Source organism: Primulina huaijiensis, chromosome 15 (assembly GCF_012295235.1).
Source record: "Primulina huaijiensis isolate GDHJ02 chromosome 15, ASM1229523v2, whole genome shotgun sequence".
NCBI lineage: Eukaryota > Viridiplantae > Streptophyta > Magnoliopsida > Lamiales > Gesneriaceae > Primulina > Primulina huaijiensis.
In genome coordinates this window covers 7,129,019-7,155,184 of record NC_133320.1, presented here as the reverse complement: position 1 = coordinate 7,155,184, position 26,166 = coordinate 7,129,019, and the positions used below count along the sequence as shown (strand labels likewise).

The following is a 26,166-nucleotide window of genomic DNA, read 5'->3' as shown; positions in this document are numbered from 1 at the left end:
ATTCGTCGACGATTAATCGTGCGTTTAATACGCAAAGGCACGTCATATTTCTTTCCTTCAAACATCTATCACACCATAGTATTTATTTAATTGACTTTTGAATGAAAAACAAGTTGCACCTTTGAACATTTTCCATCATGTATCTTCATGATTTTTTTAAAGCTTGATTGTGTTCCAAAAACATGATTTATATGTGCTAGAAGGGGCTGCCATTATTAGAATATGTTATAGGAATGTTTTACACGAGTTTAAGGAGTCCTAGAACTACACAACACGCCGCAAACGATGATAGATAACAAGTCGGGACCGAAATCGTAACGTCTTTGATCATAGGGCTCGTTTTCCTTGACATGGTGGCTTAGCTTGGTTCGGTTGGACCATGACTGGGCTAGAGTATCGTGAGGGGTCTAGTTAGGATGGCTGGAAGGAGTCCACCCGAGAAGCACTATGGGAGTCACGCAGATTGTGCAGCAGCGTGCAGGTTTAAGGGGCTCGGCCAGGGGCTTTGGGCTGGGATAGGCTAGGTCCTTAGGGTCCTAGAAAGGTGCACAGGGGGCTGGTTCAGGGTCTGGGTCGGGTGGCTAGTCCTACCAACAGAAACATAGAGCCCATGTTAAGTAGGATTTCTCGGCCACTTCTTGTACCTGTGTGGTGACTTCGGTTTTGGGGGCTTGGGTCAGTCCAGGGCCTGGGCAGTGGTTTAGGCAGTCTCTAAGGGTCCTAGGGTGAGTCTTTATGTGTTGGTTCATGGGCTGGTTGGCTGGATAGAAGGCTGGAACCAGAAACGTGAAAGCTGTACAGAAGTGGGTCATGGAAGTGTTGTAGGTGTTCGGCCATAAGGTTTCATTCAGGGGCTGGACCAGGGCTCTTGGCTACGGTTTGGGACATGTCTTAGGGTCCTAGGATGAGTCTTGTGGGGATGGTTGAACAGCTGGAAGTGTCCTAGTCCAATTAGGAGTCCTAATGCAACTAGGATGCACACTTACACACATGTATGCAATCGAGTCAAGTTTCAGGAAGATTGCTACTCGCGTCCAGGGCTTGGGTTGGTCTGGGTATGGTCTGGGCGGGGTCCAAGGAAGGTTAGGGTCATGATGGGTCAAGTGGTTAAGGGCTGGAAGGGGTCCTAGTCTAGATAGGAGTCCTAAGGTCCCTATGATACACATGCACAACACATACAGATTTTTGGGTTCGGTTCCAGGAGGTTTCTAAGCGGGCCAGGGCTGGTGTTTCGGGCTGGGCTCGGTCAGTAGGGTCCCTGGGTGGGTTGGCTCAGGTTTGGCTCAAGGTGGCTTGGGCGTGGCTCGAGTATTTTGGGAGATGGCTCGGCATGTTCCTCGAAGGGTCAAAAACGAGATTTTAAGAACTAAAAATGAACCCATGGGTCCACGGGTGTGGCTCATGACTCGGAAGGGTAGAATAAATCTAAAAAATGCTATGTTTAAAATTTGGGATCAAAATAACGAGTTTTGGATTTATTCGGGATTTAATCGCCGCACGAAACGCTAATTAACGAGTTAATTAAAACGCATAGTTTTAGGCTTCATAAAATTATGGAAAATTAGTTTTTAGCTTAAATAATTATTAGAAGTCTAAGTTTTTAATTTGGAAATTTAATATTAAGGTTTGGTTTAATTCGGGATTAAAACGCATTAATACGTCACATTTAAAGATTGATTTAAAAGTCCTCGATTTAAGCTAAATAAAAATATGAGAAAATTCATGTAAGCTTAAATAATTATTTGGGACATGTTACAGTCAAGAAATCAAGAAAAAAGTCAAACTCGTAAAATGTCAAGTCCATGGGTAAAACGGTCTTTTTACACCTAGAAATTAGTAAACGTTATGGCAGTGTCCTAAATGCTATTTTTATGATATTATGATTATTTATGAAATTTTCATGATTAAATTATGATTTTTAAATGTCTATGAGATTTTTATGATTTAAGGAAGACATTTAAAAGACATGTTGCATGCTTGGTTTCAAAAACAAAAATGTTATGTTATGCGTGATTTTTTTATAAAGTGATGAGAATATAAATGTTGAAGGAAGTGAAGTAATTGTGACTAATTCGATAATGTTGGAGATGTCGTGAGGGTTATGGTTCCAGTGGGAGCCCGACGATCGTATTTTCATCATTACGAATATGTGGTAACGGTTATGTGGTAACGGTAAGAATGGGAATATCGTGAGGGGAAAAGGCCCCAGAGGGAACCCATTTATGGGAAAAGGCACCCGAGGGAACCCCGACGATCGTATTTCTATTCGATCATGATAGGTCAGGGCCCAATTGACCGGTGAGAGTGTTGCTGGTGTCCCCCGCCGCCCAGTACTGTGGTTTTATGTAGATGGATCCATCGATCATGTCATGTCATGTCAAGAAAGTCACAATTAACGATCTGAATTCAACAAAGGAAAAGGAAAAGGAAAATGAAAATGTTTATGATCATGTTAAAGGTTTTATGTCATGTCATGTTGAGGAAAAGGAAAAAGTTAAAGTTTATGTTTGCATGTCATGAAAAGTTATTTTACGTAAAAGTATTTTCACTGTTGTATGTGGTTTTATATATATTATTTGTTATAAAGATTATGGTTTGTTGAGTCTTTGGACTCACTAGGTGTGATGGATGCAGGTGAGGTTGAGGGAGGTCTTGACGGATGATTTGACTGGACTGAAGGCGCACACAACCCGAGGATCAGCGCTTCTACTTATTTCCGCACTTATGACTTATGAATCATGATTTATGATTAAAAATTTTAAGACTAATTATTTATGCTTTTTGAAAGATTTTTGAGAGGTTTAGTATGCGCTATTCTTTTCAAATTATTGCTTTTTAGGTTTGGTAAAACAAATTGACGATTTCATTTTTATGACTATTTCATGGATTTCTAAAAATGCTAGATGGTTGGTGTTTTATTTTAAAAGGGTAAAATATTTTATTAAAATATTTTCATGGAGTTTAAGTGAGTGGTCGAAATTTAGGGGAAAAAAAATTTTTAGTACTTTTAAAGCAATAAAAAGGGCAAGACATTTCATTAGAAGACCTAATTTATTATTTATAGATTTAATTAACAAGTTAAACGGACTTTGGTTTTGGGCTTTGTATGCTTAAGGGTAATTGGGCCTACTTAAATAATTAAATTGGGCCCAATAACACTTAGTTAATAAAATAATAAAAGTTTATAAAATTAGTTTCCATAAAATAATATTTTGATTTTTTAAAACTCCTTGTTTGTCCAAAACCGTCTTCCCGGAAAAATCGAGCTCGACTCGTAAAATAATTCGAACTCCAATATTTTTAAAAAAATTAAATCATTTTAAATTATATTAGGAAGCCTTGCCATCATTTAATGAAAAATAATTATTCTTGTCTTGGTCGTCACCGGTCTCCTTTTCCATGCCTATTATCGAATATTCGGGTAAAATCCTTAATTTAATGAAAACATGTCACATAATCATTTAATCATGCAATCATACATTTGATCATATAATAAATATCATGCAAGCATTTAAAAACATTTAAATAAAACGATTAAGCAATTTAAAATAATTTTGCATGCATGTGGTTTACGTAGGTTAGTTTTTCGGACGTTACACAGAGACTCCTTGTACTATTAACTCATCATATCACATATGATATCTTCACATGTAGACAAACGGTGAATCCTCGACTGCAATGTATAGGCTCCTACGTATTTCAAAACTACACTCAACTTCGTCACCTAATGACCCTCAATGGAGTCGGTAAACGGATCAAAGTGCATGTTAGTACGTAGAGCATCCACGTTGTCTCAGGTCAAAAGACTAATTAGCCGCGGAATATGCCTCTCGATAATTGATAACCACTTGGTCAGTTCGAGGGATGGTTGTTTAGTGGATCATCATATGATAACACATCTGTATGAATCGACATCTTCATGCTCTTACCAATGAAACATGACATTTACATCAAAGATGCTAGTGTCAAGCTCAAGCGACCTTAATATTTAATTGGGAGCTGATTCGACTAGGAACCTATCTAGAATATAATTCTTAATGAGTTTCATTATCTTACGTTAAAAGGCAGACCTCATGATACATTTTACATATTCAAGAACTTTATCTATGCACTTTGCATGAGCATACAGATAAATTAAATATCATAATTAGATAAATTGTTTGAAATCCATTACCATGTTTTGTGCTTCGTTTGTTTATCGTTTACATACTATTGTCCAAAGATGAGTTTTGTGGGATGAATTGTTTAAATTCGGAGATGATTGCACAACACCGTGGATTTTACTAGGTGACTTCAACACGTTGCTTTCACATAATGAGAAGAAAGGGGGTTTACCAGTAAAAAACTATGAGATAAAAGACTTTGTTGATTGTGTTGCACACTTAGATTTGCTGGATCTTCGATTTGTTGGCAGCTTCTTCACATGGATGAGCCAATCAGTATGTAGTAAACTTGATCGGATTCTTGTTAATCCTTGTTGGATGAATGTTAATGCTGATGCTTTTGCGGAGTTTGTAGTACCAGGTTGTAACTCGGATCATGCGCTTGCCATTGTCTTCTTGCTCAAGCCATGTTTTAAGAAATCAAAACCTTTTAAATTCTTTAACATGTGGGCTACTGCTGTTGAATATTTACAAGTGATTGAAAGCAAATGTCACTTCGATGGGCATGGTACAAAGCAGTACAAATTGAAACAGATGTGCCAAGGTCTTACAAATCCACTCCAAGGCCTAAATAGTAAGCACTTTAGCCACATTTCCACTCGTGCTAATGCTGCAAAAAAAAATAGAGATAATGCAAGTTGAGATGCTACAATCGGGATGTATGCCCAATGAACATAAGGAGGTGAAGAGAACTACTGAGCTACTGCTAGAAGCCGAGAGATTGTTCATAGCCCAAAAGGTGAAATGTCGATACATCAAACAGGGTGATCGTTGCACAAAATTTTTCCATGATCTTATCAAGCAGAATAACAAACGAAATGCGATTACTGTCATTCAAAAGAGAGATGGGGCTGTTGTCTCAGATCCAATCGAAATCAGTTATGAATTTGTAGAGTTTTACAAGACTCTTTTGGGTGGGAAAATGGGTAGGATTCATGTGCAAAAGGAGATTATCACAGATGGGCCATGTCTACTAGAAAGTGAGTGGCAGGAGCTGACAGATAAAATCACAATGGATGAAGTTTGGTGTGCTCTATTCGACATTGACAATGTAAAAGCTCCGGGTTCTGATGGTTTTGGATCTTATTTCTTTAAATCTGCATGGAATATTATTGCTAACGATATTTTTATAGCAGTCCAGGAATTCTTCCATAGTGGAAGACTATTCAAACAATGGAATCACTCCATCATTGCACTGATTCCTAAATCTGTTGATGCACGCATGGTTAATGAGTACATACCAATTTCTTGTTGCACCGTATTCTACAAAATTATATCTAAACTGTTGGTCGAGCGATTGAAGAAAGTTATGGGTAGGCTTGTTGATGGAGCGCAAGCAGCTTTTATAAAGGGAAGATCAATAGTAGACAATATTCACTTGGCACATGAACTACTCCGGAAATATGCACGCAAACGTGGATCACCGCAGGGCATCATGAAAATTGATATTCTGAAAGCGTATGACACGGTAGATTGGGAGTTCTTGAGGAAGGTATTGACTTATCTAACTTTTCCTTGCAGATTCATTGATTTGATAATGGAATGCGTTACTACCACATCGTACTCGATTGTACTTAATGGTCATTACCATGGACATTTTCAAGGTGGGAGGGGACTTCGACAGGGTGATCCACTTTCTCCATTCTTATTTACTCTGTCTTGAGGTACTGTCTAGGTCTTTGAAGCGAATGCCTCGTTCCCCTGCATTTGGTTTTCACCCAAAGTGTCGTAACTTGCATATAACACATCTTGCCTATGCCGATGACCTACTAATGCTATCTTGAGGGAATATGGCCAGTGTGTTATTGATAATGGATTGTCTTGATAAATTTGGGGAGATGGCGGGATTGAGAGTGAATGGATTGAAGTCCAACATATACACGACTACTATTGATGATATTACTAGACATGAAATTCTTCGAGTAACTGGATTCCTCCATGGTCAATTACCAATTCGTTATCTTGGTATTCCGCTTGCTTCCCGACGCCTTCAGTTTTCGGATTACAGCAGCCTAATTGATGCGATTGCAAATAAGATCAACTCATGGCCACATCACTCATTATCACATGCTGGGAAGATTGAGTTGATCAGATCGGTAGTTCAAGGGGTTGATTGGTTCTGGTTGTCAATTCTTCCATAGCCAGGTAATATCATCGATCTTATTTATGCTCTTTGTAGGAAGTTTGTGTGGCCAACAAAACATCTGCCCATTGCTTGGAAACTGATTTGTCGACCAATTGAGGATGGAGGACTTGGATTGAAAAATCTGAAAGCCTTGAACAATGCTATGTTAAACACTGTGGAAGATTTATTCGAAGAATGACAGTCTTTGGATTAAATGAGTTAGTCACACTTATAGCAAATTTGGTAGCGTGTGGAGTTGGAGATGGCATAAAGAGGAATCACCATTGATTAAACAGATAATCCAAATTCGTGATATGATCATCCAAATGCAAGGATCTGTGGATGGGGCAATTCATTGTTTGGATAGTTTGTTTGGAGGTAAACAAGGGACCACTTGTGCTTATGATTGTTTTGTTCAGAAAGTGGGGCGATGGCCTTGGAAACCCATGTTCACTAAAACTTGCATTCTTCCGAAACACAGATTTGTGCTTTGGTTGTTTGCCCATGGGAAGCTGTTATTGACACGCGATAGTTTACCTTTTGTACAAGACAAAAGTTGTGTGCTTTGTAAGGGTGCTTATGTGTCTATCTCACATTTTTTCTTAAATTGCAAAGTTGTTACAGTTATCTGGAATGCTATCCGCCAGTGGCTAGGGATGAGGAAACTTATGGGGTCTTCGGCACTAGTCTTAAAGGCATTTCGAACCGTTTATCGTGGAAACTCCATGCTTAGCAAAATGAGATGTGTGGCGTTGGCATCTACTATATACATGATATGGAACGCCAGAAACAGCGCTGTGTTTGATAATGAAATACCGAATGCGGAAAGGATAATTAACAAAATCAAGATCGTGGTCCTGCGGAGTATGCCTAATCGAGTGGATGATCTTGATATAGTTATTTAGATATATGTATTGATTTTTGTGATATAATGCCTTCTCCGTGAGGATGCCCAATGTAGTTGTACAAATACTCTTTTTACCTTGATTAATGGAATTACATTTCATTAAAAAAAAAACAGAGAAATGAGAAGGAAAAAAGAGCTGCACAACTGCACAAGCATCCTACTGCAGCATTCGGGGTTTAAAGTGATCTTGAGGCCTTCAACATATTGCAAACTAACATGGACCTGGAGTACTCCATCCCTACCCTTCCAGGACATCCCACCCTCGGACCAAAAAAGTTAACAAGAAAGAACAAAAGTGATGGTTTAAAACCATCATGTAGCTATAAGATAGCATTGACAAACAATTATATAGCTTAATTGCAGGATGATAAATATACCTAAGGTATCAGAACCTAATAAAAAAATTCCAGGCAAAAAATCACAAAACGCAAAAAGAATTTTCGCGCATTGCATTACTCCAAGATTTTTGCTCAATCAATATCCTAGAGAGAGGCGGACAATATAATGGAAACTTTGCTTGTTAGCAGAGTCCAGACTAAGGAGCTGCATAAAGATCTGCTCAACCAAGTTAACTAGTTGACAATACTCCCATCTATCAATTAACAAGAATGCAAAGTTCAGTAACAAAGTTACAGGGAGTCTATGGCTGCCAAGAGCTTAAGGATTTGTATCAATTATCATTCTCACAAGAATAATAAAAAAGAAAAAAACCAATCCCCCTGTAAAAAAACCAACAAATACATCTTAAATTAGAGATTATTTAGATTAGAAAAAGAATATCACAACCGTAAAAGGAATCACAGGCAACCTATATTGCATGGATATGGATACAGAGGTATTGTATCGAATACGATACGAATACGACGATACAGAAAAAATTTGAAAATATAATACACGATACGAATAAGATATGACAATTATTAAAATATATACAAATTTTATTTATATATATATATAAATTTAGTATTAAAAATTGTAGAGATATACATATTTATATTAATATATTGTAGAAGTATATATTTATAGAAATATATACAATGTACAACTTTAGAACAATAATTTAAAAGAATGCCAAAAAATAAAAGTTTCAAAATTGTTTTTTTTTTCAAAACGTGTCCTCACCGTGTTGATGACGTATTCTAACCGTGTCCATGTCGTATCCGATTGGTCAAAAATGCAAAAAAATCGACACCGATTTTGACGTATATGTGTCCAATACTGTAAAAAAAAAAATTTAAAAGTGTCCGTTCTACATAACAGGCAACAAATTTATTGATATTCCATAAAGATGAGCCTAAGGAAACAAGGCATCCACAAGAAGGAAGAGGAATATCACCAGAAAATCTTAGTAGGAAAGTCTGCACAAAAGTGCACTCATAATGCCCGCTCACGGAATCATCATTCATCCTTTTTCTGCCACCAGTAAAGATCATGTCAAATTTATATCAAAAGTACATTCATTCATTCAAATTTCTAGTTAAAAAGAAGTATTGGTAACAAAGATAAAACAACAGCTAAATATACTATAGCATCAATCCTTTGAATTGCCAATCCCTTTTTTGGCTCGAAGTGACTCAAGAGCCTTCTCACGTAACTCTATCTCGAGGTTTTTCTGCTCGGATTTAGTATCCTTATTTCCTCTTGTTCTTGTTTGCGACACCCGTTTACGATCATTGTCATCTTCTGAATAATCTCCCTCAAGATCAGATAATGGGTCACCGGTGTCCACTGACTTCAATTTCCACTTCTCTGCACGCCTTTCTTCCTTTCTACGATGCCGCTCGTCTCTTCTCCGACGCCTCTCCTCTCTTTTCAGCTTTTTTTCCTCTTTTCTCCTCCTTTTGACCTCCTTTCTCTCCTCATAAGAATCATCACTGGAACAATCATCCGACTCCACATCATGCCTATCTGACTTGCTGCGTTTCTTCTTTTCTTTGACTTTAGTTTTGTGCTCATCAAATTCCTTGGAGGGAGAATCTGTAGAACCATTCAGATCGTTCAGCTCAGACTTCCTTGACAAATTGGGCAAAACTGTCGATTCTTGAAACCTATAACCTCTCTTGCTATCACTTAACGGACCACTATTCACGTCGCCAGCTCTGTCACCCTCATCAACATATGACTCGCTTTTTTTCTCACTCACGGAAGTTGTTTTACGAATTTCTGATGACTCTTGTTTCTCATAGCGTTCTCTGCGATTCATCCTGTCAGGCATTCCTTCACTGTTCAAGCACACAAAAACATTCAGAAAATGAGTTCCGTTGTATAACAGCAAATGACAAGATAAATATACATAGCAACAGTTACCTGCTTGTCAATTGGCTCTTTGTTGACTTTGAGACATCATCAAGAACATGAACTTTGGTAGAGTCAATTAAATCTTTACGTTGATCAGATGTCAGAGAAATCGTTCCACGTCCATATTTTTGCTCTCTAATCTCCCTAAATAAATGTGAAGTGCCCAATTAAGAAATCTATATCATAAAAAGAATGCTTACAAACAATGTGGAATTAATGCAAAACCTGGCAGAGAAGTTCTTATCCTCAACACTTGCCCCATAATGATCACTTTGATGTTTAGGCCCAGCAGCCTTCACCATAGGGATTGGGCTCTCAGGACGAATGACTCTTTCCATCCGCTGATGAAGACTGTCACGAGGAATAGACGACCTACGAGAATAAAATCCATAAACCATGCACGGAGAAATATTTCCCTACCATGGAAACATAAAAGGTAGATAAACATAGAGCCCCAACCTTTGCTCTTCAAAGTGAGCTCTTTCCCTAGAAGCATCTGATACAAGAGGAGTCTTTTTCTTGGAAAGTGACAGTACTGGCTCTTTCCCATGGAGGTCGTTTTGATCCAGCATATCCCTCTGGGGTGATCTCAAAGAAATAATGGGTCTGACGTCAACAGGTTTTGATCCTCTATGATTCTTGGCAGAGAGCTCAGCTCTTTCACTTGGAGAAGTAAAATGAGCAGGAGAATTTTTCTCTAAGCTTCTGTATGGTTTACAGGCAAAAAATAATTAAATCTAGCTGGTGATAGGAGATAATTGCAGTAACGACAAACTTTATGGTAACTCACCCACTCAGGATGTTTATAAAACCTAACATTTATTTGAAGTAAATCTAGTTCAATATAAATGTATATAATCACCCTTCAAGTGAACAAGAAGTGAAAAGTTTACAACTTTTAAGTTGATTAATCATATTTATCGTTGAACAAAAGGTAACGCATGAATTTTCAAGCTTGTGATAAAGGTAAACTGGTAAATGCAGCTATCTTCTATACAAAAAGAACACAGAATAGGATTTTTCTTGAAGTAATTCAGTCTACAGAAAATGAAATAGCAGCATTTTTATTTTGTTTCTTACTCGGGTGATGTTCCCCCATTTCTTATCTTTCGATACATCCATCACATCCTTCATAAACCAGTTCATTGTTGCCTTTCTGGACAGTGCATAAAAAATGGGATGCCACTAATCAAGTAAAGTTGTAGCAGATATCAATTTGGGTTCTTTAAAATTTCATGATAAGAACTCAATTTCAAAAAGGCTCTTACGAAATAAAATTCATAAAAATCCAGTACTCCCAGATTAACATGCTTCAGTACCTGACCCTTTCTCCATGAGATTGTTGAGGTGATCTCATGCTTTTTGAAGATTCTCTCCAGACAGGAGAAATGGAATTGTGTTGAACGGAAGAGGGAGAGCTAGATTCTCGAGGAGATCTTCGAAGGACTGGGGATGAAGATTTTTTTCGACCGATCATCGAGGACATACGCCGAGCTGGTGATATAGATTGCTGCCGCGGAGTTGAAGGAGATCGTTGGTATCGCCTTCTTACAGGAGATCGTGACTCCCGACCAACATATGGAGGCTTCCGCTGAAATGGAGATCGTGGCCTGCGTTGCAAGGTAGATGGGGACCTACGCTGCCCATGTGATGGTGATTTGTCACTCAAAGGAGACGGTGACCTCCGTCGTGCAGGAGATGGTGATTTGCGTCGAACAGGAGATGGAGATCTACGCCGTAAAGGAGAGGGTGATCTACGCCGAAAAGGAGAGGGGAATTTATGATGTGCTGTTGAGGTCCGTATTGGTGTCCTCGACCGACGCCTTGGGGATCGTGATCTTCGATTAAAGGGAGATCGTGATCTATGGCTCAATGGAGACCGTGATCTGTTTCGCCTGGGTAAACGCGCTCTATATCTACTAGGGGAGGGAGATCTACGTCGTGGAGGAGAAATTGATCTTCGTTTAGAATAGGACGATCTACGCCTTGGTGGAGAAGGAGAGGGCTGAACAACATGCCTCTTGCGAGGATTCGGGGACTGTCTTGGAGAAGTGGGATACCGTCTTTCAGATGACATGGACCGACTTCTCCGTAGAGGTGATCTAGAAACACTTCTTGAACTCCACCTGTCACTTTGGAACCAGATTAGATATCACCTCTTAGAAAATGCTACAAATATACGACTAATGAAAACCTACTCTCAATGACTTCTAGAATTCAAAAAGTACTTGCTAAGTGGCGTTGAACTCCTTTGTCTACTTCAAGAAAACACAAGTTTTCTGACTAAATTTTCTTTGGGAAGAAGAGAAATGCAATATCGACACATAATACAAGGTTGATTGTCATGATCAAAATGCATACCTTGGAGAGGAGGAATGATAACCCAAATCTGGAGATTTTGAATCCCTGTGCAGAGAGAATTAATATTAGTCTTACACACATGTGGATAGCCATTTAATAATTGTACCTCTCAAACACTAAAGCATAAGCCAAAACCAAAACAAGTTAGGAGTAGGTATATCTGATAGAGACAGTTATCAAAAATAAAACACAAATTAAGAAACAGGTTGGACATATTTTCCCCTGACAACATTCATGATAATGGTATTCCAAAACTTCATTATAAACTATAAAGGACAGCCAGCGTGAGACTTAATTTGCATGATTCTTCCAATGAAAGACAATATAAAGAAAGAACAAATTAAATCAGCACTTGACATAAAACACACACACAAAAACTGGTGCATGTACTTTTACTAATAAGCAACGACTAACAAGTAAAACATTTCATTTTATTTTTGGTATCTTATACTCATGAAGAGCTATATATATGTGTTGTAACTCGTAAGTTTTTCACAAACACGGATTAAATGTTTTCAAAAATATCTTAAGCTTCAGCTTGTAATCACGTAAAACAATTTCAACCTAAAAAAAGAATTTTAGAAGTTCGTTGTCTGAATCATTAGTTCTCGATCCTTTTACTGTTGGATTTCTGCAATATTCTTCAGGATCAAACCTAACTGACAAATTCATCTCGCCATATTCTCTAGGAAAAGAGTTGCTTGAATAATCAATTTTTCAGGATAGTCATCCCTATACTTCTGTCCACTTCGAAATAATTCAAAGATCTTTAATACACAGTGACTTACCATAAGTTGCAGCTCAAAATTATTGTCCAGATTAGACGTAAGTTGAACTCCCCATACAATTTTCTCATTAGTTCTGTAAGGTGGAAAAGGCGAGATGTTCTTGATGCAAAATTTGGCTTAAAGTTTCAGCACATTCCAAGGATATTCATTATGTGGATAGAGACTGTATTGATAGATTAATAATGATGTAAAATGAAAGTTGGGCAATTCTAGGTCAACTTATCATTGGAGTGTAAGAATCTAATAATTTCTCACCTGTTGAGGAAACAATTCCTTGTCGGGCTGTCACCATATTGATTCAACTAAATTCAGTGAAATTTCTTAATTAAACCCGAGAATAATCTTTGAATGGCAAGCAGGGAAAGAAACACTGAGGAAAGAACAGTGAATTTTATTATTTTCGCCTACCAAGGCTTGCCAAAAAAATCTAACCAGCATGCTTTAGAGTTCATTCATCTTTTGCAAGCAGAATTAACAAGATTCTGTCTGAACCCGAGCAATTTGATAAGATAATTATTTATTTGAACAGGTAAGTTAGGTAAATCCATTTCTTTGATCTTTACTTCAGTCTTCATTCAGTTATTATTGTTGCTTTGACATTTGTTTCTCCATCATGTAAACCAAGCCTAAATAAACAAACTAGATTCTTATAATATGCGTTCTCCTAGCAATAGTTAGCAACTACCAAATATACTACCATTGGTACCTAGTGCGCCCTCTCATGCTTTTTCTTTCCCTCTGCTTGTTCTCATCTGCTGGCTGAAAGCTAGGCACCATGGAATCAGGTTTTGAATTGAGTTCCAACTCAGCAGCCTTATCTCTCAATGTATCACCATCACCATCACCATCACCATCCTACAGCAGTTTGAGGTAACAGATATGAACCGAAATAATTGCAGAAGCAGAAGCAGAAGCAGAAGCAATCTGAATGGTGTGAAAACGGAAAACTAATTAGGAAAAGAATTCCTGTTTTATTCAATAAACTGTAGCATGGAAAAATTATAAATACCATCTTCGCAGTCTCGCGTTCCAATTCTTGCTTCTCCTTCTCTTTCTTCCTTAGAATTTCATGAGCAATACGATCTGTATCAGCCTGTAATCAGACAGTAATAGAGCAGATAAGACACATCAAAATAGAAGAACTTTCAAATCAAGAAATCCTGAGACCAACCTTCTTCTTCTTAGTTTCCTCCTCCTTCGCATCAAGAAACTGCTGTGGAATGCCACTCAAATTTTGCTGCGCACTTAGAAGCAACAACCATAATTCTTTCATGAACTTTCCAGTGTTTCTCTCCATAAATCCAGTAAGTGAAATTTGAATTTCTTTTCCATTAACTTCCTGCAACCAACACAAGCACAAAAAATTCTCCAGGATTCAAAAAAAAATATTACAGGATGACTCATCTGACTTTGAACACGGCCATATTCAAGAGAGATTCGGTTATGCCTCTTTGCATAGCCAGTAAATTATCATGATATGACAATGAGACGTGGGAAAAGCATACACATTTCCTCTCTCTCAAAAAAGAATGATAATTACATTACAAATTACCTTTCCCTCTAGAAGTCCATAGATAAAGTTGATAAGTACTTCATCCTCAAACCCAATTAGCTCAGTGACACGCTTTGCTATCCATGGCCTCATAACATCCATCTTCACTTTTGTCATGTCCACCTTAAAATACATTTCCAGCAAAACGATAGTTACAAAAACAATTCCAAGCACCAAAATAACGGAAAATAGAAGTAAAAAAAGCAACAAAATTATGTCTAGCTGCCACAACATGTCATGAAATCCATTTCAAGTTTTTCCAGTCCATAGATCAGCAATAAAGCGTTCATAGAGAACTTTCATAAAAATATCTTTAAAGATTCTTGTTTTAGAAATGCATAAGAGGGGTGTTATGTATCCCCTTTGTCCACTGCTTCTTGTTCAAACCTTTCCCTGGGCTGATTTAACAATGAATCCATTAGATGGGAGTGAAATGGTTTTTCCAACTTAATACAGAAAATACCCACTTCACAACTTAGACTTTCCAGTAACTGTTAAGCAAAAAATGCTTCTAAAAAGGTCAAGTGTTCTACAACACCCTCATTTCATACACAATTCAACAAAGAAATATATTACTTCTAACATCGCGCACTTAAAAGATAGCCAATAACAAAAAAGGAGACATGCTTTAAAAAATAGCAATGACAAGACACACAGACAAACCAGGGTTTCCAATTCAGAGGCGAATTTTTTAGATTTAAGAAGCTTTGCTTTCTTGTTCGAGAAACGAGTGTCCTGATCGGTGGACGTGCCCTGATTCACACGAAAATAACACCAATATGCTCATTATAAACAATTAACGGCGAAATCGAGATTCCAGAGAAAGGATGCTCAAATACATAGAACAGATATAACTAATAGAGAAATCAAAATGAGATTTTTACCCGAAAAAATCCGCCCGACATTGTTCTAGGGTTTGTTATGCTCTGTGAGATGGAGCAGCTGCAGCACTGGAAATTGTAGTCTCGACAGTCGAGGATATATGCATCTAACGTTGTCGTTTAGAAAGTTTTTAACCAGCGAATTAACATTTTACCCCTTGAATTATGAATCTGTAGACACATTTCCCCCTTAAATTTCATATACTCCGTATTGGCCCCTTCAGCCTAGACATGTCAAAACGGGTTGGCGGGATGGACCAACCCACCACCTGCCACAACCCGCCATTAGGCGGGGTGGGGCGGGCCTCTAAATGGCCAACCCAGTCCAACCCACCTTGGGCCGCGGGTTAGACAGGTCGACCCGTTTATTTTTTTAAGAAAAAAATGCTAAACAATATCGCAATAAACATAGAAAAAAAATATATTTCAGTCAAATAGTTTCATAAAATACTTAAAAATATTGAAATAAGAAATTAAGAAAGCATACAACATAATCCATAAAAAGTAAAGTGTTTAAATCAAACATGAAGAAATTAAACAAATACTATAAAGTCAATTTTCATTAAATTACATTCAATCTTGATCTTCTATAATAGCTCCCTCCACTATGTCTATTATATATATCATCATCATTGGACATTAAGTGTCTACAAGTCGCAGTAATTATTTGATTGAATGTGTGTGTATATGTGCTATTAGTATTATCTTATATTCGAAAGCTTTAAACTTTCACATTAAGCGTGCAGATTCAAGAAAGCACATCTCAACAAAACGAATAACTAATCAACCTCCAAAGAAAACAACCACAAAATGCGGGTTTATACAATGCAAACAGAAATACCAGAGGGCAATGTAAACTGTAAGTTCATCGATCCTTATGTGAAAGATGAATTAAAAACAATTAATTATTTGATTGACTAGATTAATTCGAGTGATGGAGGCGAGGCGCAGGAGAAAAATAAGGAAGAAATAAGATAAGAGATTGATAGAGGTGCACGAGACTTATTCCAATTTTTATATAAAACTTAAAACTTTAAAATATAAAATTTTACCCTAATTTGGCGGGTCAGCCCGCCCCGTTTAGGCCCGCCCCGTCTTGGCCCGCAACCCAAACGGGCTCAGCCCATTTAGCCCGCCTCCAAACGGACTACTATTTTATCAACCCAACCCGTTCAATTTTTATAGCGGGACGGGCCGGCCCGACAAACCTGACCCAATTTGACAAGTCTACTTCGACCAAAAAATAAATGTTCTCATTGATTATATCATATTAAAATAATTCAATTATCTCATTCTCTTTATTTCTCTATCATAATTCACTATCAAATTTTTAACATGTTATCATCATGAATGCTTTGTTGTTTGTTCTTATGAATAACATAGTTTTTAAATTCCTAAAAAATATTGATCTAAAATTAATGTAGTTGAGAAGTAATATTATTCGAAATGAATAGATTCAGATGATCAACCAATCTGAATGAACAACTAATTCGGGCGGACAGCCAATTCAATTTATCAAAAATTATTTTCATCTCTTAATCATATAAATTTCATACTATTTTATGTCGTCGATCTCTTAATTTAGTAATTTACTACATGTCAAGACAACTTCACAGGTCAAGTTTCAATTATTATTATAAAAAATCCGGACACATGGTAACAGCTTCTATATGTCTAGCTTTAGATTTCTTCAATACGTCTTTCTACCCACTCAAACATAGTCCATGAGCACCCCAAAGTGATCAACGTGTGCAGGGAAATATTACTTTTAAAAGATTATATTTTAGTTTGGGCATAACTGATTGTATATCACCAGGGGCGGAGCCACATGCTCCTTTACCCGAGCTTTAGCCCGGGTGGCCCAATTTTTTTTATAAAAATGTATATGTAAATTTTGTATAATTTTGGAATAATATGATATTAGCTTGGGTAGATCAATTTGAAATATTAAAAGATTCTAGAGTTTAAAATTCCAACCTGGGCAGAGCCATATTTCTGGCTCCGCCACTTATCACACTCGTGAAGAGTGACATCTAATCGCATCACATTATCATGTACATAAAATCAAAGCTCTGACCTCAGTCATGTCATACTATAAACTTAGAATTTCTTCAAGTAATGCTTGTGAAAGTTGAGTTATTCATATACGCGTGCAATGAATCATATAACGTGAAACAAAATACATAGTTATCGAAATCGTAACGGTCTCGACTGACCAATGTCTTAGATTCAATTGGGACATATAAGTGAAATGAACAAACATCGCACTAGCTATGACCGAAAGGTTCTCATAGGGTATTGTTAATTTATATATAGGTCTTTGTGAAGTGCGGATGCTAGGCACAAACCATGATCAATATTGTTGTCGGAATCACATTCTGGCCAGTGTCTCTATTAAAAGTGTTTGAGGGTATGCCCAACCAAGGAAAATTGTTTTGACTTTCAAAATAACAAATGATTTTACTGATATGATACACTCGAACCTCATGAGGTTAGTGATAGACTTGTAATAGTTTGTATTTTTGTCTGTCATATTTCTAATTGTTTCCACTTCCGCATGCACAACTGAATCTGAAATTCGGAAATTGTAAAGAAAATACAAGATTTTTATATTCCTAATTATAGTGTTTGACTTATGAAAAATATTTGGAGAGAGATTTTGTTATTGGGAAAAATAAATATAAGATAGAGTTTTATTCTATAAAAATTATATACTCTCTTTCGCTATCTTTTTTTACACTAGGGTTTGTTTTGTTGATGGGTTTTTTTCCTTGGCCTCGTTAAAAACAATCTACACATACAAAGGAAAAGAGATGCGCATAAATTCGACAAGAAGATTTCGTTCAACCATTATTCGTGTGAAAAGCAAGGAGGAGGGCTGAAGGTTTTTTCCCTCAATTTATCAAGAACACTAGTTCGCATCTTTTTTTATTTATTTATCTATTTTTTCATGGATATTATAAACCGATTCATGCTTGGCTAAGGTCTTATTTTGGATTCAAGAGATAATTATGTTACTTTGATTTTATCACTATGACTTATTGTACTTCATTTAATATTCTTGTTCATTTCAAGCATTTGTTGATTTATTTTTAATTATATGAAAGTTATCAGTCGATTACTCTGACAAGTTAATTTGATATATAATTTTCTACTGCTAGCTATGAATTCTTTGATCCGTAATTGTCATGAATGATTGGAACATAAGTAGCGCTAGATTAGGTGTGTTGTGCTATCATAGCATATTTAGTCTAAATAAATCAACGAAACTCGATTTATCAATTGCAGCTATCTCGGTTGTTTGATTTTAGGATTAAATGTTTTCACCAAATGGAAATGCTATTTTTAATTAATATGGAATGTTATCGTGCTCAGTTAGTTATTAACAAGTTTTGACTTGATGACGGATTTGGTCAATTAAATTAGGAAAACACAATGATTTTAGTCCATACAACCCTAAGGTTAATTGCTTGAAAATGCATGAATAAGTCAAATGTTAACCGACAAAAGTGATATAATTGAATATTGGAACTCCCTTGAATCAGAATTTGCTCATATTGAACTCTTCATTTAATTCCATTTTATATTGATTGATTAAATTATCGTTTTAAATTTATTATTTCTCCTAGCTTGCTAATTTTAGTCTTAGTGTTTTATTTAGTTTCTATCAAAAAATCTCCCATTTTTATTTGTTTTTATTCTCGAAAGAACTAAATCTCATATTCTCTTTGGATTCGACCATACTCACCATTACACTCGTTATATTTGGAATTAGGAATTTAATTTTGGCGGCTCAACAACAGTACATCAAATTTTGGCGTCGTTACCGGGAGCAGTGCAAGGTCAGTTTCCTTCGAGTTTAGTTATTTTCTTTTCTTTTTATGCCTCGTTCTTCTCGTACATGTGAACTGGAATATATTCAGAAATCGAGAAGAAAGCCAGAATATTGAGGAAAGAATCAAGGCTACGAGTTAAACAACCATAATCATCGTCATCTCCTAGTTTAAACGTAGCATTGGAGTCAACTGACACTGAAAGAGAATCTGATCTTGAACTTAACAATTAAATAAGTGAGAGTGACGAAAAAGTAATGGCAGATGCATCTCAAAGAACTCTAAGAGAGTTAACATACCTTAATATTATTCAACAGCCATTATACATTCAATTCCTGACTATACCTTTGAGTTAAAATTGGGTTTAATTCACTTATTGCCTAGTTTTTGTGGTCTTGAATCTAAAAGAGTTTCATATTGTGTACACAACCATGAAACCATAAGGGATTACGGATGAGCAAATCTCATTGCGAGATTTTCCATTCTCTTTAGCCGACAAAACTAAGGATTGGCTCTATTACTTGCCCTCTGAGATGATAACGAATTGGGACAATATAAAACAACAATTTTTGGAGAAGTTCTTCCCAGCTTCACGAGCAGCAAATATCAGGAATGACATTTGTGGAATTAGACAGCTGCAATGGGAGACTTTATATGAATATTGTGAGATATTTAAGCATTTATGTGCCAGTTTACCTCAACCTCAGATTCTAGAACAGCTCCTAGTCCAATATTTCTTTGAGGGTCTGTCACTTTTCGATAGGAACATGATTGATGCTGCAAGTGGTTGTGTGTTGGTAAACAAAACACCTTAAGAGGCACAAGCTCTAATCTTCAACATGGCTGCCAATGCACATCAGCTTAGAACTATGCAAGATAACCTCCACGACATAATAATGAGGTAAATGCCAGTCATATTGATCAAAAGTTCGACTAATTGAATTCTCTTTTGGAAAAGTTGGCGGTAGGACAAGCACAACGGTTAAAAGCAGGTAGTATACGTGCGGTTGTTGGACATTCGATTATATGTCCAGCAATACAAGAAGATCCAACACAAAAAGCTAATGCAATTGGCGATCGTGGACAACCACAATGTCAATATGATCCATATTCTAATACCTACAATCCAAAATGGACAGATCACTTGAATTTAAGATACACGAATCAAGGTGGTCAACAAGAATTTCCACAACAAAATTTCAACAAACAACCAGTACCTACAAAATCTTCGGACTCAGGTATGTCTCTAGATGAAATTGTTAAGGCCCTAGCAAATAACACTCAGAAATTTCAACGGGAAACGAGAGCTAGCATTCAAAATTTGAGCACGCAAGTGGGGCAGTTGGTGACTGACCGAGTATATGGATTATGAGTCCAAATATTGATTCCACAGAGGCTAATATTTAATTACTAGCATTTTTATCACTTAATTATGCTAGACAAAATAAATAAAAAGATGATATGTGAATTTTTAATCTAAAATATTAAATAAAATAACTGCAATTAAAAACGAGCGATTCAAATATCAAGGAGGGATTCAAATTAAATTAAATAACTAAGACACACAACAGTACAAATCTCTACTGTGTTGACATGTGTTAAAATTTAATTAATTATTTAATTCTTGAAAATCCTCATTTTTATTTATTAAACGATTTTTCGTGTTAATAAACCTATTTAAATCTAACAGTCCAATTATTTCTAATTGAATTTAATTAGATCTAAATGCATTAAATCTTCGTGGAATTTCAGTTTTCACCTAAAATCGCATAGTGAAACCGAATACAATTTCTAGTCAATTTAACCATGGTTTGATAATGTCTTTGTTGCTCTATTTAACAAATCATATTCCGATTCGTGATTAATCAACATATATGTAAATAGTTTATCAGGATATTAACAAGAAATATTAAACTAACATTAATCAATAATTAAAATCAAGAAAAACAATATAATGAAAAGAAACCAAATATCAAACAAAGTATTGTTTGGTCCTATCGTGGTCTTAGCCTAAATAAAATTATTCCATGAATTCAAAACAAAAGTAAAAACTCAGATTTAATTTCATAGAGGAAAACAAAATAAATGAGGAATAAGATGAATTCTTAGTGATTTTTGGCGTGTGTTGAGGAATTCCTCATGTTTCTTCCTTTTTCCTCTCTGGTGTTGTCTTCCGTGTAGTCTTCTGTTCACGCATGTTCACTGTTGTTCTCTCTCCTTTCTTCTCTTCTCTCTGTACGCTTCTGCCTCCCTGTTTCTTTCGTTTCTTCTCTCTCCCCCTCTATTCTGCTCTCTTCCTTCCCCTCTTTCACGTCTCTTTCCTCTACCTGCTCCTTTCCGCGCTGCTTTTTCTTTTTCTCTTTTTGTGCCTCTCTCTTCTCCTCTCTTCTCTCTCCTCCTCTGTTCTACTCTCCTCCTCTCGCCTCTTTTGCGCTGCTTTTTTTCTCATGAGATTGCGCCTTCCTTTTGCTTTTCACGTACGCTGCCTTTTATATTTCTCAGTGGGCCTAATCCTCCAACTCTTTGAAGCTCATCTCATGTTTAAACATTGTAGATAAGATTGTAGAGATTTTATTTTTCATTTTTGAGGCTTCCTCTCTATCATATCTGCATATATATTCTTCCAATCCCCCCACACTTAGTCTATGTTCGTTCTCGAACAAATCAGAGAATAAAAATATAACCGAGGAATATTCAATTATTCACCACAAAATTGACATAATCAACACTTTTCAACCTTCCAAATTCTGTCACACTCAATCAAAAGATCACACTTCGAAAATCATATGATTAACTTTCGTTACAACTTTAAAACTCAAGCATTTTCTAGAAAAGATCCAGATAATGAGACGTGTGTAGTGTGAAAGTCAAAACTCATATTCCTCAAAGGTGTTTCAGTTCAAAGAGTGATTATATTTTCTAAGTTTTTTTTTTTAAGAAACTCTCCATAAGCTTGTCTTTCATACCTTTCTCCACAAAATGTTGGAGGAATATGACTCGGTCAATAGGTCTTTTCAAGTTTATAATGTTATGCCACGGCTCACGGCTATAATAAAGATAGAGAGATTCAAAATGAGAGAAAATAAACAATTTAATGATATAGCGCACTCTTTCATCTCTTATATTCCTCCCTTTATTGAATTTCATCAACATCCATCTAACCTTTTCAACTTCCTTCAACTTTCGTTCATCTTCCCCCCCATCTTTTTTCTCTCTTCCTTTAGCTTTTTTTTTAAATCATCAACAACGTTCTCTTTTAGTTTTTCAATCACCATATCATACAACATTCCTTCTTCCTTTCCTTTTTCATTATATATATTTTTTCATCAATCCCTTTCCCTTTCTTCATTATTTTTTTTTAAACTCCTCCAATTTTTCTTATTAATTATCAACACATGAGAGTTATTGAAAATTTTAAAACGCTAAAGGGGTTTATTTCTCTCAAAATTAAGGTATATGAATAGTGTATGAGCTGAAATTGGGTAGCTGATGTGGGATTTTGAAGGAATACAAATGGGGGTTAATGTATGTCTTTGACACACTCCATTCGATTTATTTGGTTCAAAATGGGATACTAAGGATATGAATGATATATTGGGTAGGCTCGAAAAGCTCAAACGGTCCAAAGATCGCCTAAATCATCTCTAAGTCATTCTCCTCCGTATTTTCGCCTCGAAGGATAATCAGACAAGTTTTAAATTGTTTCTTTTCTTCTTTTTTTTTTTCCAATTTTATAATTTTTAGGAGCTCACCTCTTGCCAATTCACAATTAATTCATATAAGTATGACCTAAAGTGCATAGATGATGTCTCAAAATATGATACAAAACTAGTTTGTGTTCAAATCCTTCGGCTACAACTACAGCTCATCTCAATCAGTTCTAGATATGATTCAATCTCTTGAGTGATCAAAAATCTAGAAAATCAATTAGTGTGTCATGTAATTACAAATGCAGTTTCTCAAAGAATAACCAGAAAAATTTTCATGCTCGAGGATTAAACATTGAAGCACATGCTAATGTTGTGAGGTGAAACCTAACATAAATCCCCATCCCCCTCCCCCACACTTTATATTTACACTGTCCTCAGTGTCATGTCATTTAAAAATAATATAAAACTTGGATATAGAATAATAAGAGAACACTTCCTTGATAGTGTTGCTTTAAGTTCCTCCATGTCTGTAGTCTCTTGTTTCAACAGTTAAATCTTTTGCAGAATCTAAATCATCTTATTTCATTCCAATATTTCCTACACACACCAAAATCATAGAGGATTAAACTAACCAAATGAAAAAGTAAAAATAAAAAAAATGAAATGATAGAAAATAAAATAAATCACTGGATTGCCTCCCAGCAAGCGCTAAATTCATTGTCCATAGCTTGACTATGGAGAAGCATCCTTCAAATAGCGGCTTCCGCCCATAGTAAGTATCATACAATATTACATATGGGTCTTGATTATGTGTGCCCTCAAGCTTGGCATGATATTGACATTGCACGCTCGTCGCTCCAGCAACATTCGGCAAAAACTGATCATTAGGGGAAGAACAATCTAATCCATGATAAAGCTCGTAGATGGTGTAAATATTCTTGAGTTTACGTTGACGGAAATAAAGAATATGCTGGTGGAATATATGTTAAGACCATATATGAGTTCAAATCCTTCGACTTATGTTCTTCTACATCCTCCAACTTCACTTCTGCCTCATCTTCACATAGGGATTCCTCGAAGAATTCTTCTTCCTCCAACTCAAATACTTGTGGAAGATCAGATTCAGGTGAAGTTTCTACATTATTTGAATCGCTCTTCAAATCTTGGTTGTTCGAGTTGTTATCATTCGCCCATACTTGATTGGTCATTAATTGATCGGCAAAAATCACTTCATTCTCTTGGCAGATTTCAGAAACTGGTTGAACTAGAAGGCCAATCTGTTCATCTATGAAACGCGAAGAGTTGATGTGAATTTCCAAATATTTCTTACTTATCTATGCTGAATCATTGACCATCTTCTCCCATTGGGCCATGATTTCATCTAAATGTGCACTACGCTCTTCTTGTTCTTCAAATGGTTGGTTTACAAAATTGGGGCAAAAAATGTGGAGGATATTGACGACTCCAACCCTGCATTGAAGGATCACAATACCAGTGGTAGTCGAAATCTTCCATATCATCTAACAAGTGCATCGCACTATTGTAATCTCTATTAAACAAGTGACTACCAATTGCCAAAGCTCCATAGTTTACCAAACTTCTTGTTGCCTCATCCAAACCAGTATAGAAAATTCAAATAAGAATGTAGTTTGATAAATCATGGTACCGATATTTGGTTGCCAAATCATTGAATCTACCCCAAACAACATAAACTATTTCCGAGTATGGTTGAGCAAAATTCGTGAACACTTCCCGATGATCCATCTCGAAGTACTTCACAATAAAATAAAAATAAATTAACTAAATTAGAAATAATAGAAAAAAATCGTCTAGTCTCAAGCAAACAATTTATTCTAATATTAAATAAAATAGTCCCGGATAACGGCGCCAAAAACTTGACCAGCGATTTCGGTTGGGAACAAATCTAGCAAGCAGACTAGGTCAAGTTATAGTAAATGGATGATGAGTCCAAGTATCGATCCCACATAGTCTAATATTTAATTATTAGTATTTTTATCACTTAACTTAAGCTAGACAAAATAAATAAAAAGATGATATATGAATTTTTAATCTAAACTATTAAATAAAATAATTGCAATTAAAAACGAGAGATTCAAATATCAAGGAGAGATTCAAATTCAAATAAATAACTAAGATACAAAACGGTACCAAACTCTACTATGTTGACACGTGTTAAAATTCAATTAATTATTTAATTCTTGACAATCATGGTGAAATCTCCATTTTTATTTATTAAACGATTCCTCGAGTTAATAAACATATTTAAATCTAACATGTCAATTATTTCTAATTGAATTTAATTATATCTAAATGCATTAAATCTTCGTGAAATTTCAATTTTTCCACTAGCCTGAGTCCGCGTGATTTATCTATCTCATTAGTTGCACCGGATCCCTACTGATAACCAGCATGTGATCAGCAAACCGGTAGGCACTTTTAAAAAAGGTGGCTTAACTAACGAAAGAAAGACGGATACTATTTCAAGTCAGTTTATGTAAGGTCCAAAATTAAGACGACGTAATCCAACTGCATGCAAATCTAGGAAAGAATAGAAAATGAGTAATTAACTGATTTTAATTGCTATTTGATTATGTGACATACATGCTTATATGCTAAATATGATTTTATTATCATCATGCATAAAATTGTATTTTTAAGGAATATTCAAGTTGCGATCGAGGAACGGAGACCTAGGGCTGAAAAACTTAAAATGTTTTTATTAAATAATTATTTTTAATTATTTAAAATATGGTTGATGGTTTTTCATATTTTTGAAAATATGGGGTTTTGAGGTGATTTTATACGCTGGAATGTAAATTTTATCAGTGTTAGATTTTCAACAAAAATACGAACTTTTTGGTAACCCGACTAATAAATTCACGAACTTATTTTACCAAAACTATTTTTATATTTTAATTAAATCCTAATCAAGCACTAATGGGCCTAAACTTATGCTTAATAGGCCTAAAGCCTTAATTAGTGAATTGATTAATATATAATATGTAAACCCTTACCAAAACCCTTCACTTTGCAATTGAAAACACACGGACACACACTTCTAAATTTCAGAAACTCTCCCCAACAACACTCAAGTCACGGGTCACACACAAACACACTTTGGGAAGAAAAATTCGAAGGTGTTCAAGGAGAAGATAGCCTAGGTTCCGTCCCGTTCTTCGTCGTCAACAGTTTTTCGTGCGTGTACAACGCAAAGGCACGCCATACATCTCTTTTTCTCATCCATCATATCATATTATTGTTTTAATTATTGTATGCATTAAGAACCTAAATTTATTTTAAGAATTTTCGGAATATTGCATGCACACATGGAGAAAGATGACTTGTGATTCAAATAACCTATTCTTTGCATGTTAAGGGGATGCCATGATGTCTAAGGATGTTTAAGCAAAGCTTTTATGTGAATTAAAGTCCCACACACACACCCAACTCACGGCTGAAACAAAAAGAAACAAGAACAAGCGAAAATCTGCTGTCAAGGGTTTGGGGTGATCGGGCTCCATGGATAAGGGGTTGGCTTGGTCTTGGCTTGGGCCAGGGCTCAGCTAGAGTCTGTAATGGATCAGGGG

General features: G+C 36.0%; 1 protein-coding gene across 6 annotated transcripts; it reads right to left on the bottom strand.

The window, feature by feature from the left end:
- Positions 1-8,564: 8,564 nt before the first annotated feature.
- On the bottom strand, positions 8,565-15,218 carry LOC140958454 (uncharacterized). Of its 6 annotated transcripts, none has more exons than XM_073415894.1 (13): positions 15,079-15,218; positions 14,858-14,947; positions 14,195-14,317; positions 13,814-13,981; positions 13,652-13,735; positions 13,349-13,497; positions 12,898-12,924; positions 11,855-11,899; positions 10,813-11,625; positions 9,953-10,198; positions 9,719-9,865; positions 9,503-9,637; positions 8,565-9,417 (listed from the first exon to the last, which is right to left on the bottom strand). In XM_073415894.1, exons 1-13 carry the CDS (start codon positions 15,097-15,099, stop codon positions 8,727-8,729), a joined length of 2,739 nt encoding a protein of 912 aa, XP_073271995.1. In that variant the 5' UTR covers positions 15,100-15,218; the 3' UTR covers positions 8,565-8,726. The 6 variants fall into 6 exon arrangements, with proteins under 6 accessions (XP_073271995.1, XP_073271996.1, XP_073271997.1 ...); XM_073415895.1 differs by having other exon boundaries at positions 10,813-11,619; XM_073415896.1 differs by having other exon boundaries at positions 13,349-13,485.
- Between the last annotated feature and the right edge of the window lie 10,948 nt (positions 15,219-26,166).

What these genes read in the sequence shown, in the direction of transcription:
- LOC140958454 (XM_073415894.1), bottom strand. Translation starts at nt 15,099, where the DNA reads ATGTCGGGCGGATTTTTTCGG. An exon ending in AGGAAACTAAGAAGAAGAAG is followed by an intron (nt 13,736 to 13,813) that starts GTTGGTCTCAGG and finishes GTCTGATTACAG; the next exon opens with GCTGATACAGATCGTATTGC. An exon ending in AGGAATTGTTTCCTCAACAG is followed by an intron (nt 11,900 to 12,897) that starts GTGAGAAATTAT and finishes CTCTCTGCACAG; the next exon opens with GGATTCAAAATCTCCAGATT.